Source organism: Primulina huaijiensis, chromosome 6, assembly GCF_012295235.1.
Source record: "Primulina huaijiensis isolate GDHJ02 chromosome 6, ASM1229523v2, whole genome shotgun sequence".
Classification (NCBI taxonomy): domain Eukaryota; kingdom Viridiplantae; phylum Streptophyta; class Magnoliopsida; order Lamiales; family Gesneriaceae; genus Primulina; species Primulina huaijiensis.
In genome coordinates, this window is record NC_133311.1 from 16,562,616 (window position 1) to 16,576,688 (window position 14,073).

The window sequence follows — 14,073 nt, forward strand, 5'->3', positions numbered from 1 at the left end:
TCAAACGAGTTTCGAGATCAAACTAAAATTTATTTTTAAAAATAATAAATATTCCTAATAAGTCCCGATAAAATGTTGGACCCCACTTATGATAATTTTTTCAAATAATTAGATTATAATGCTAACTTAATAATGCTAAAGGGGAGACAAGTCTTTGATCATGCTAACTTAATAATGCTAAAGGGGAGACAAGTCTTTGATCAACAGATGTCCTAAATGGAGGTACCCTTTTTTCTGTTTTTTTTTTTTTTTTTTATCCTTTATGATTCAAAAAACTTCCATTTGATAGGGTTATGCTTTGGATTCTATTATTTTCCTTTTAAATCCTCTTTAGTATTTTGAGTTATCTTGTTTGATACTTTAATCGTCTTGAATTTATAACACTTAAAAGTGAATTTGATATCTAATTTTAGGGTCCAAGTCAAACTGATTCATAATTAAAGTGAAAAATAATATTTTTAACATAAAAAATAATAATTTTTCATGAATCAAATCATGTTAGAGATCCGTCTCACAAAATTAAACTGTATAAGACCGTCTCACGTGATATTTTTGTGCAAATTTAGTATCATTTGATGTTATATAGATGCCCGTTATGCATAATTTTATTGGAAACTAAGTATATAAACATTAAACGGGACATGTCATTTAGTTGATGTGGTAAATGACCGAGGAGTAAAAGGAACATAAAAATCAACATTCGCGAAATGTCATTATCTTCATCTTTTGTAAAAAAAAAGACAAGAGTCAATTATTTGTGCTACTCGTGATATTGTCACTATCTATAAGATCATATATTTGTGCTTGATATCTTTGAATGTTGATTTTGAAAGAGGAAAAGTAACTGGTAATGATTATGGATTACTTCATTCTAATTAGAAGGTGTGGAGCTTTAATTTCATTTCATTCCTGTAGCGGAGATTCTATTCAATATGAGGACTATTCGCTTGTCGATCAATCTTTTGAATTTTAGTTGTTGGAGCAGACTCACTAATGCAAGCTTTCTTTAGAAATATTTAGAGTCCCATCAGTAAAATTTCTTGGTAAATTCTATATATATTGAGGCAAAGAATAGAAATAAATATTGTTTACTTGCTCTATTTATTCATTTGCACAACAAAAAAAATTATGTACATTCACCAATTACACACAAAAATTGATTTTAAAAATCACTCAATATCATAAATTGATCAACACTAAATTAATCCAGAAAATAAAATATCATAAATGTAGATTTAAATTCATTGATAAAAATAATAAAGAATGAAATATATCACTCACATATGATCAGAATCGATATATTATATATTACATTCTCACGAAAAAGGTAAAGAAATAGGAAGAAAGTGAAATAAGTCAAAAAGAATTCTATTACGTTACGTATACTATTATTATGACACGTGCTTAATTAATTTGATGTCTTAATGTCCCGCATGCCGCTCAACACCATCTTGTTATATAATTGGTTTAACTCTGGAAGATTAGTTCACGAGTTAATTTTATGAGACATATTTCTTATATGATTGGACTCATAATTTTTTTTTATTTCAAAAAGACCGAGTTGACTCATTTAATTGATATAAATTCGTGACAACGTCTCACAAAAGATCTACTCGACGAATATTGGTTTTTCTAGGCAAATGAAGCATGCTACACATTCGGGTCATTGAACTTTAAGCAGCAACACGCCTATCCTTCTGAATTTTTTGTTTTCTACTACTTGTTAATATAATCTTCTCACGTAGGGGTAATTGCTAAAATTATCGATATGATATTTTGGGATATTAGACTAATTATTAATGTCCACATATACTCCTACGGGACCATCTCACGAGTAAATTTTCCAAAAAAAAATATTATTTTTATATTAAAAATAATAATATTCATTCCAAATATAGATTGAGTTTACTCGTCTCACAGATATCGTCATCTAATTAATTGATGTGAGGATTTGCATGAAATGAAATTGGACACTCTTGAAATCCGAGGATTCGAAATCGATCCTTTTTATATTTTCACGTGTTGATTAACTAATGTAATGTATTTCGAATTTCCACAAAATGAGTCATTTTGAAACCATTCCCTCGAATTATTTTATGAAAGTATCGTTGCGTCAATCACAAGAAACTTTGAAGGATTTCCATTGGCTGATTGTCCTTTTAAACGCAACAAAACATCGAACGTTACCATGGAGACAGAACCCGAACAAGCGTGACAGCATGGTGCATGAGGTTCCCTATTCCACAGACTTGGCCATAAATTAATTTAAATTTAGGAATAATAATTGGCAAGCAACTATATAGTTTTGCCCTAAAAACATAATATATTTATGGGGCAACGTGACAATACTCCACGCTCTGTCATAAATTCGAAGCCGAAGCAACCAATCGGGTTTGGGTCAGGTCGATGCACCACCACTTTGAAATGGGTGTGGAACCTACCCATGATGGTCCCAAATTATGGAGACAGAAAGTCGTGGACTTACGGTTACAGGAGAGAGCAATCATCGTATCGATGTGAACATGTTTCAAATTTCTCGAAATAATTAATGAAAATTTGATTTTAGTACAGTAACTTAGGTTTTTTTATGCTCAAACTGCTGACCTAACACCTCTAGTCAAGGTCGATCCTAATAATTTTTTAGTCTGAAACTGAAATTAAAAAAAGATAATCATAATATGCGGTCATATTTTTTAGTTTCAGAACAATTTTTTCGGATTAAATCAATATATTAAAACAATATAAAAAATCAAAGAATACACGATAATAAAAATATTTATATTATAATTAAATAATAAGTTCAAACTTATCCAAAATAATTTCTAAAACAACGTGATTTACAATTTAGAGTTAAAATAATAATCATATATGTATAATATATGATCAAGTTGTTTAGTAATTTTTTTAACAATTGATAACATAGTCAATCGATTCAATATTTCTTATGATATAGTTGATAGGAGAAAAGTTTGACAAGCTTTAACATTGAGAATATCATGCCCCGAGACCGGGGTGGGTCGTCGATATTCGACATTGTTTAACAATAACACAATCGTAAACAACAATCATCTGGATTTCAAATTTACGAAATCATTCTATTTATTTCATAAAACGGAATATTGTATTTGAAACTCCAAAATATCGTAATAAGTTAATGTTTTACTGCATCATAATTTAAAATATAATCTAACGAAAGAAGAAACTAAACAATTACGACAATGGTCTTGTTTTTCTTCATCATCCCAAAATAGGTTTGTTCCTCATTTTCTAAATGTTCCTCGTTCGTATATGAGAAGAGGTGAGTGAGCTAGTGACTGATATGATTAACACTCAATAAGCTGGAGAATTATCTCAGCCTTAAAAAAGTAATTTTTAACGAAAATTACAAATATAATTGCAATAACAAATATTTACAAAAAATATTCTTATTTTCATAAATAAACAAGTGTCAAACTTATGCACAAAACAGATAATGAATTTCATGTCTAACTGATATCAGTCCCCAATATTTTAATCTTCTAAGGAGTACGACAAAAATCAAGAATCAGAACACATGTATTTTCAAAATATATATTTATATAATTTGTTCTTAAATTTTAGCGCTCTAAATATACAGATTTCAAAAAACATACAAAATATATATGTCAGTCGGTTTTTAAAAATAACACGAACTAAAAACAAAAAGTCCACTTGCTGAATTATGCTCCAAAAACACGGAAATAACAAATTAGAATTTATCGTCTGAAAACTGACACTAGAATGGACATAAAATCATAATCGAATTTATGTTAAATCAATTTGGTAAAAATCGATTTGAGCTATAATAAAGTAAGGAATATCATTAATAATATGAAATGATATGATACGCTAATCAGTGAGAACCTTTTTGACGTTAGACTTTTCCTAAGCCCAATTCATGCATTTTTACCAAGATGTTAGATGGAATGATAATTCTGATATGAAAAATAATTTTTGGTTTTCAAGATTAAATTTATTTTTAATATATTTTTTTATTGATATGATTTTGTAAAATAATTAATTACGGATTTTGTTGTTTTAGATATGTGATAATTATTATAAGAATTTTATTATATAATATCATTATTTAAAAATAGTTTATTTATAATAAAACTTCAGTTTCCATATTTTGTAGGATTAGTTATTGAGGTAAACTCTATGAGAGAAATCAGCCGAAGAAAAAGATTTTTCGTGGCGTCGCAGTTTTGCATGCCGTGAACTGCAGAGGAAAAACAATTCACACGGACGTTGATGCTTTACATGTTGTCGTGATTGTTGAAAACATCTGCAGACAACACGTGTGAAAGTGTTGACTGAATCAGGCTTATGGTAATGCAGAGAGCACTTACTTGAGTACTACTGGGTCAGGCTATTAGGCCCGTGAATCCAGTTAGATGTGTGTCTATTTGCTGGTGATGTCTTATATCCCTTATATATCAGTTTTACTATTTTCTTACCGTCGGTCTTCTTCTTAACAGAGACAATATTACCCGTTAAGATCTGATGTCATTCTTTTACACCCATCTAGCCAATCAGATCAATCAGCATAACGTCAGCAGCTTGACGCATGAGAACTTCTCAGAAGATCACTAATATCAATACTAATCTAACTTATACACGCTTATCGTAACATTCCCCAAAAAAGTAAAGAAATATGCTTCTTGGGAAACTCGAACTCATGAACTCGCTCTGATACCAATTTTAAGACCGAACATTTAGCGTTTTACCAAAAACTATAGTTGGTGGTAATGTTGTGTGCAACACAAATATTTTAAACTGCACATAAGCTCAAGTATCACGCTTCGATCGCTCTTCCAACAATTACAATTGTTGCTCCAAACATTATTGTATCGAATTACTATTGTAATATTGCCTTCCTGAAGAATGAAGATACGCAATTCAAAACTTACATGTCTATATGCTTTGGTCAAAAGAATTTTTTCAGATTGTCACTTTCATTTCCAAATTAGGTCTGATTATCGTATTCATTCCTACGTACTTTCATATGTTAATATTTATACGTTTTCTTGAACGGGTGCCACTCCCCCGATGCTCACATAATATANATGGAAATAGTATATTATACATCAGTTGTGATTAAGTGAAAACGAATTTCAAAAGATGCTTATAAAATTACCAAGAATATATATCTCTAAGAATCTTTGTTTTTTTTTTTAAAAAAAAATTATTACTTGGGACAAGTAACTATACTTGGATAGGTCGATATTCTTGAAAATTAAATATTAAGTGCGTTCATAAAGCTTTACCGCGATTGGGAAAAGGCATGGGTTCGAGATTTTGTCATTTGTTCAACTACTAATATTTTTGTTGATATATTTGGATAAATCTTGGCAAAACTATACTACAAATTTAAGACATGTTATTGCATTTTGTGACTATGAAGTTATATTATGTGAAATGTTTTAATTTACAAAAAATTGCAATTTTAGTTATAAGTTAATTATTTTGGATTTTACTTTATAACTTATCAATATTTAGTTTTTGTTGATCATCTTGAATTTTTTTTAGTGGATTTGTTCTTTTTTCTCCGGAATCCGCAAAACCAATCAAATATTTCTTATTTGGCATCGATGATATCCTAAATAGCTCATGTAACAGTAATAAAGCATGTGTTATGCACATAAAATTTTATCTAAACAAAAATAAATAAAAACCAAATAAAACTCCACCAAATATTTCAAAATAGATGAAAAAACTTTTTGAATTGTTTCCTTTTGTTTTTTATCGGGGAGATTTAAACATGTGTAATATATTTTTTATGCTCATCACATGAGTCATGTTGGATACAATTCAAACGCAACATATTATTAATTCATTCCATATTTTTCAACAATATCAAGATTATGTGTTTATATTTTTTTAAAATTACGTTAGTTTTTCACTTTTCTAAGTAAGTTTGTGCAACGAATTTGTCTTCCTTTTCAAAAGTGGAACCAGAATTTAACGTCCATAACTTCAATATTCGAATCTAATGATTGGGTAGCTCTATCTCAAGCTCGCCATCTTCTCCTGTTGATTTCCAATTTCTTTTATTATCTTTATATATACTTTTCCATTCATTCCCCTTATCTCTTCAATTTCTTAAGTTATCGGTTTCTCAATGTATATTTATTTTTTAAAAGTTTAGCATATGATTCTTCGTTTACATAAAAGGATTTACAGTAGGGCATGTAAAAAATTAAAATATACATATAAAAGCATTTTATTATTATAAGATTTTTAATTTTTATTTTAAACTGATATGCAAAGCCGATTAGTCATGATTCATGAAAACCTAAAATTCATCTCGGGAGCAAGACTGCGCATTTGTGGACCGATCGAGGGGGCGGATCGGTCGTGCTCTCATTCGAAGAATTTTTGAACCTTTGGTGTAATTTTTTGAAAATTTAAAATTTTATTCTTGAAAATTTGAGTTTGAACCCTGTTCTAAATCGTGGACGTCATATAAACTGAAGAAATTTTTAATTTAGTAATAAGAAACTTATCTTAATTTATTTAGAAATTTTTTTGATAAAATGAAGCATATGTAGAAAATTGAAATGGCTTTAAAAGTTTGATTACATAGAAACATATTATTAATAAATAAAACTTGAAATATTAATTTACATCTTATATATTCGTTCACGCAGTATGTCAATGAAGAATTTTCTTGTTAACCTCATGGTGTATAATTTATTACTTCACTTCATTATTATGGGGCTCGTGGCATTCCTTTGCCAATTTCTTTTTAGAAAGAATTTTTGACCTATTGAAAAGCCTTGGAATAAATTTAACACTTTATAGTGAGAAAAATATATATATCATATTTTTAGTTTTTTATTTTGTGTTTTTTCTATTTTTAGTTTTACTTATAGCGAATATGCATTTGTAGTACGAATTCTACATGTTTTTTCATTTTTTATCCTGTTATAATGAATTTTTATTTTTAATCATGTAAATTGTATGTTTCTTTCATTTATTGTATTTTTTTATTGACGAACACAATGGGCTCTGGTCAAGAAGATATGATCACTAAAAGTGAAAAAATAAAATTATAGGGCTAAAATTAAAAAATTCATAATAACACGAAAAAATAAAAAATAAATGCAAGTTATATTATTGAAAATACAAATTCATTGTAACATGACCAAAAGTGAAAAATTGTAGGACCAAAAATATAGTTTTTTTTTAGTTTATGAAATATGTGAACGTTTTATCAATGATTATGAGTTTTATTCATATCGTACTTGACTTGCATAGTGCGGTATACCTTGTTACCATAATTTGCAGTCTACTGCTATACTCCAAGGTTTTCCCAATGTTTACCGAGTAGTGGCTACGAATTCTTATGTCATTAAAAAAAAATTATGATAAAATTTATTTAAAATGTTTCTTTCCAAAAAAATTTAAAAATTGGAATTTGATTACAAAAGTAATCGCCAAGGGAATTCAATTTTGAAAAAATCATGCTGAGTTTTTTTTAATAGTTTCATTTGAATTAATCATACAAACAGATAGATTATAGAATAAATACGTAAAAAAATATATTTTTATTATTTATTTTTGTTTTTGGAAAAAACTATAATAGTGCGACTCTATTCGGACAAGTATTTATAAAATTGTTGTTTACAAAAATTTTATAAAATGTTATGAAATTTGTTTTAATGACAAATATGTGTTTGATCAATCTTTTATAAAACTGGTTGAAAAGGTGTTTGGAAAACTATTTAAAAAAAAAAAAACAATTTTACAGTTAAAAATAATTAAGAAAGTGTTTGAATAATTATTCTTTAAAAAAATTTAATTATTATTTAACCCACGTTTTTTAATTCTAAAAACATTAAAAAAACATACCTTGGTTGTTTTAAGAACTTATTCAATTAGACAAGTACAAAAGAGTTGAGCGTTGATAGACATGAGATGCATGAAGTAAGATATCTAGTGTTTCATCATAGAGCTAGCATTAAGAAAGTAACAGAGCCGTTGAAGACGATAAAACCCGAGAATAAGATAATTATGAACTATTTAGGTGTATCCCCAATAGAGGATATGATGATGGAGATACGTCTAACATGGTTTGGTCATGTGAAAAGGAGACCAAACACGACCCCAATACGACATGATCAATCTTATATTGACATGTTAATGGAAGGAGTAAGAGAGGCATGTCATTGAAAAGTTAGATAAATATGGTTAAAGATGATATTTTAGATTTTAATTCAAGATATGACGTACGAGAAAATCGCTTAATTTGGAAAACTAATATGTAGAAATGTACTATGATGATAATGATGATTTTCGAAAACCTCTTACGAAATTTTTATTCAAATATTTTAAAATTTTTAACTTATAAAGCATTAAAAATATTTTCGAATGTTTATATAAAAAGAACTTACATAATCTCAATTTCCACCTCTGCCCCCACTCGTCTATATATATAGATATATATCTCCAAAACTTCATTCACAGAAAAACGCACACTATCAGAGAATCAGAGATATAAATGAATGTCTGAAGCAGCGTGGAGGTATATATATTTGTGCATATATTGAAGTATTGAACGAAGAAGAAGCATAGTGAAAATAAGGAAGATACAGGATGCAATGAAAAATGGCAGCAGCAACGATATATATACATGATAGAGATACCATCACACACCCCGCTCTGCGTAGCATTACAGACAACCAACTCAGCACCAACCCTTCTTCCGCCTTCAACAGTACTATAATCACCCACCTACACACAGAGAGAGAGATATAAATAATACATACATATATACGTATATATATATCTCTCTCTGCCTCTCTCCTTGGCTGGCTCTACAAAGAGTTTGTTTGTGTTCCATATGAAAAGATTATCAGTATTTCCAACGACACCCCACTTTCCTTGCAAAAACCACAACACCCTCCTCTCCCTCTCCTTTTCAGATAAATCGACCTCCAGGTGGGCCCGGATGCAGTCCACGGATATCGATTCCGCCACCCTCCGCCGCCACATGAAAATAATTGTTATAATGGGCCCAACCGGCTGCGGTAAATCCAAGCTTTCCGTCGATTTGGCCTCCAGATTTTTTCCCGATTCGGAAATCATAAACTCCGACAAAATCCAAGTATATAGTGGGCTTGACATAACCACGAACAAAATCCCATTATGGGAACGTAAGAACGTCCGGCACCATTTACTTGGCGAGTTCGAGTCATCCGATTCACACCCAGAGTTCACTCCCTCCGATTTCCGCCTCAACGGGGCAGCCATCATTTCGCAGATTGTCTCCCGTCGAAGAATACCCTTCATAGTCGGGGGCTCCAACTCGTTCATCTATGCCTTGTTGGCGAAAAAATATAACCCAGATGTTGATGTATTTAGCGATTTTAACTCGGATGTGGACTCGGTCTTCTGTAAGGAACTTCGTTACAGGTGCTGTTTCATTTGGGTTGACGTTTCTTCACCAGTATTAAATCAGTATTTAATCAAACGTGTAGACGACATGCTTGATTCAGGGATGTTCGAGGAATTAACAGAGTATTTCCTTCATCCCGAGTCGAACCCAGTTAGTAAATGCGGGCTAAAAAAGGCGATCGGGGTCCCAGAGTTCCAGAAGTACTTCGAGAGGTACGAGAATGGGGAATCGATGATTGAAGAAATGGAGAAGCAGGCGTCGTACGAGGAGGCCGTGAGGGCAATCAAAGAGAACACTTGTCAGCTGGCGAAGAGGCAGGTGGGGAAAATCCTGCGCTTGAGAGACGCGGCCGGGTGGGAGTTGAAGAGGGTGGACTCCACGGCCGCGTTTCTGGCGGCGATGGGCGGCAGGAGGGCGGCGGAGATTTGGGAAAGACACGTGTTGGAACCAAGCGTGAAGATTGTGAAGCGGTTCTTGATGGAGTAGGTTTTCCAGCTATTCCCAGCCATCTCTCATGTTTGTTGGAGCAAAATTTTCCATTTTGTTTGGGGTAGTCAAATTTAATTTCTCTATTTTTCTGGTGTAGAATTTTAAATAAGGGGTGACTAAATATATATTGTTGCAGGGGGCGACCAATTTTGTGGCTTGAGTTCGAAGAGAAAATGTAGATTTTTTTCCCTATATCTTTTTTATGTACATTTTTCTAAATTATAAATACACAAAACAGAACCAAATTCTCCCTTTTTTGTTGTGATATTTGCAAGTGGTTACGGATTATTGTGGGTCGTATTTGTTTAATTGAATGGATTATGTATTTTTTTTACTTCAAAAAGTTTAAAATTAAAATGAGATCGCTATCGCTATTTTGGTCTCCTAGGCCTTGCATTGAATGCAAAGGTACAAGATTTGCCTTTTGGTGATTGATGGCATAAATTTTTAACCCCGCTACGCCGCTGCTTGTCTTGTCTTTTTCCAAAGGCACAATTTTTTAAGCTCGCAAACGTACGATAATTTTGCTCTTTTTTTTCCTTTATATTTTCGTAAATGTGTTGCTTATGGAGTTACAAAGTGCCTATGTGATGAGATAAATATATTTCAACGAAACATTGAATTTTGTAGGCCTTGCTGTTTAACAAAATTAGTTATATATTTTATTTTCCAGTAAACTAGATTTTATCTCGACTGAAAAGAATTCTGGTTACGAGCATTCATCTTTACTTTTTGTGACCACTTTGGATCTGGCTTAGTCTATTGTGCAATGTGTCCTGTTCCAAAAGCACATCTACTAAAGTTGGGAATCTCTATTCCAAAAACACAAAACTGAAGCTATTGGTGTCAAAAAGCAGGAAATTCTTACAGAGAGACGTATTTCATTTTTCAAGAGTTTCTAAAGTTTAACACAAAAACTTTAATAAAACGATCTCACGGGTCAATTCTGTGAAACAAATTTCTTATTTGAATTTTTTTTTTTACATTTCATGCTAAAATTAGATAAGGAAAACTGTATCTCGGCAGACATTCTATTGTATCGTAGGTAGAATGAATGCGGTGAATCATGGAAGAAATAAGTGGTTCGGAGGCTGTGTAATATTAATTACAGCGCAAATATTGAGGGTGCCTTAATTTCATGCTTTTTGTGCTATTCTCCTCGTTGTCACGTCAAAATAACTGCGGGAACTCTATTAACAAAAGGACATACCTTCTGGCTTCTGCCAATTAATCTCTCTCTTTTAATTAATTAATTAATTAATTACTCGATTAACATAATTAATCATTATTATTTACTAAATAATCCAAACGTAAATAACTTTGTTGTTGTTGGGTTCACGGCTGACAATTATTTAGCTACTCTCGAAAATAATAACCAAGTTAAGTCGCACAGATGTTACAAAATTCCTCTTTTAAATTGTAATTTTGCGAAATATATTAGGTAGTGTTTCAAAATGTTTTAAAAAAATTATTATGGGTTTTTCCTTTTACAATGTTTTGCAAATTTGTTAAAAAAAATAAAATTAATCATTTTTTTCAAGTAATTGCTAACATTACCTGAATATCAAAATCAAATGATTACGAGTTGTTACTAGAACAATCACAATAATGATTTGCTAAAATAATTAAATAATAAGAAAAAATTAAATTTTCTTTCTTGTATTTTTTTAAAAAAATTTTGTCGTTGACCAATTTACGGTTTTCGTCCATTTATTTATATTTTTTTCGATTTTCGTTGGAATGATGGCATAATTAACTCTTGAAAATGATCATCTAATAACAAATTTTGATGATGTATCTAATGTAACGATAGCAATCTAGTGCAAAAATACTAATATTAAAATTATTTAATTAAGACTATGAATTAATGATAACATAAAAAACAATGCAATTTAATTTTTTTTCGTCAGTAGTGCGGAAATGAATGTACCGAAGAACATTTGTTTAAGGTCTCGCCAACGGGATCCCACTCGAGCACTCCAAACCTTATCCTTTTTTAATATTTATCCTTATTGTTTATATTATCAATTGAAGGAAACAAACATAAGTTGATTAAAATAAGTAGTTCAGATTTCGGGAAATACTTATCTCTAATTCTAAAAATATAAGTACTTGATAAGATGAGACAATCTAACTTGTAGTAGGTCTTTCTTTAGACGAGTTAATATTTTCTATATTTATTTTCTATATTTACAATAATAAGTAATAAATTTTTATGGGTGACCACCCAAATACGATACATGCAGTCTCACATAATTGACTCGTGCTATGGTATAACAAAAGTTTTTGTGAAGTAGATATCTTGTTAGACGGTCTTATAGAACTTCATTTGTGATAACCTTATCCGCCAATATCAAGAAGGTCATAATTTATTCAATGGCTGCGTTTTTGGAAAATTTGACTGAAACAATATAAACTTAAGCAGGTTCATCTCAATATTTTGGGGTCATTTTCTATTTAACATTCAATAAGAAGTTTCAGAATGCCTAATTCGGAATGATTGATGCGGACTTTATATAATAAAGTACACACCTATTGAATGAACCGTGTATAGGAAATGAAAATGAATTTAAGTCCCAATCATAGGTTCTGCACTCAAAACTTATGTGCATTTATACAGCTCATCCAGGATTGGGATATGGAGATGGGCACTCTGTAATATCCATTCTTTTATATCTCAACAACCTTGTAATGTATTTTTTATTTTCGCATTAAGTTTCCTGAAATCGCAACTTTTCGGTGCGTTTCGAGATAACGCAGTAGTCTGCAAGTCACGTTATAAGTCAGATGCATTGCACTGAACAAACTTTGCCACAGGATCACCGGAGAAAGTATTGATAGAAGGAGTCGTACTGGTCAAACGCTCACCTACTCCAGTAACTCGGACATCACCTCATAGATATAAACAACTTATTTTTAATTGAAGAACATGGTAGCTTAGTTAGTAACATGGTCTTGCAAAACCAAACAAATGGGATTAAACGTCCACAAAGTATGCCTTTTTATTTCGATTAATACAGACTAAAGATAAGATTGAGTTAAAACGGGGACTAAGAATTAGATAATATGTAGATTTGTTTGGATGTAGATTTGTTTCGTACGTACTCCAAACTATTATTTGAACATAAGCAATGTTAATCATATATGAAAGTGGAATTAAATGATTAATTATTTCATGTTCTCGCCAAGATAAATTTTCCAATAATTGTTAAAAATCATTTTTACCAAGAAGAAAAGCTGCTTCAAGTATATGTATATGAGCAGTGTTTTCAAAATCGTATCGAACTATTCGGTTCGACCGATCACTGATCTGGTTCGAAACACTCTCAAAAACCATTTGATTGAATCTATTAAAAAATAGAGTAGTTCGATAAACAATATCTATACTATATAAAAAAGTTGCATCTAATAGAGACAAAAATGGACACAATTTTTTTCTTTTAATTTTGTCATTATGTGATATCAATATTACACTTTTGTTTTTTTTTTAAAAAAAAATTTAAAAAACACTTTTATTTTTATTTTTTAAAATTTCAAAAATTCAAATAGCACTTTATTTCGTCTGTAATTTGTGAAATTTTATTTTAGTCCCTCTTTAATTATAAAAAAGACTGTATACAGATACACCGTATTTGCAGAGTAACTAATGATAGTAAACATTCTAGGTAAGAATGAATGACCCAACCTTGCACATCGTTTGGCTCAACTTGGACATGCCTGTTTAACGTTTAGGTTTTAAACAATAATAATAAATCAAGAAATGATGAGCCACGAGAAATAGATCCCAAGAAGCTACAAAAATATTGGGAAGAGAGCGAATGAGTGGCCTTGGAAGCATCTTGTCGCCGAGTATTTTTTTTTATTATAAGATAATAGTCATTTACAATTATTCGATTTAATTATTTATATTTTGAAACTATTTCGGTAAAAGGAATTTGTGGGAATGTGTTATTTATTTGTTCCTATGGTCCTTGCTGTAAATTTTTTTATTGCATAATTATTGGTTGATTTAATTTTTGATTATTTAATAGAGTAGGTCTCTTGTGAGAAGGTCTCACGAATCTTTATCTGTGAGACGGGTCAATCTTACCGATATTCACAATAAAAAGTAATATTCTTAGCATAAAAATTAATATTTTTTCATTGATAACCCAAATAAGAAATCT

The 14,073-nt window shown here is 30.6% G+C and overlaps 1 protein-coding gene across 1 annotated transcript; it reads left to right on the forward strand.

The window, feature by feature from the left end:
* The first annotated feature begins 8,500 nt into the window (after positions 1-8,500).
* Positions 8,501-10,164, forward strand: LOC140978806 (adenylate isopentenyltransferase-like). Its single transcript, XM_073444033.1, has one exon. It carries the CDS (start codon positions 8,864-8,866, stop codon positions 9,902-9,904), a length of 1,041 nt encoding a protein of 346 aa, XP_073300134.1. The 5' UTR covers positions 8,501-8,863; the 3' UTR covers positions 9,905-10,164.
* Positions 10,165-14,073: the final 3,909 nt, after the last annotated feature.

Coding starts and splice junctions, on each gene's coding strand:
- LOC140978806 (XM_073444033.1), top strand. CDS start 8,864: ATGAAAAGATTATCAGTATTTCCAACGACACCCCACTTTCCTTGCAAA.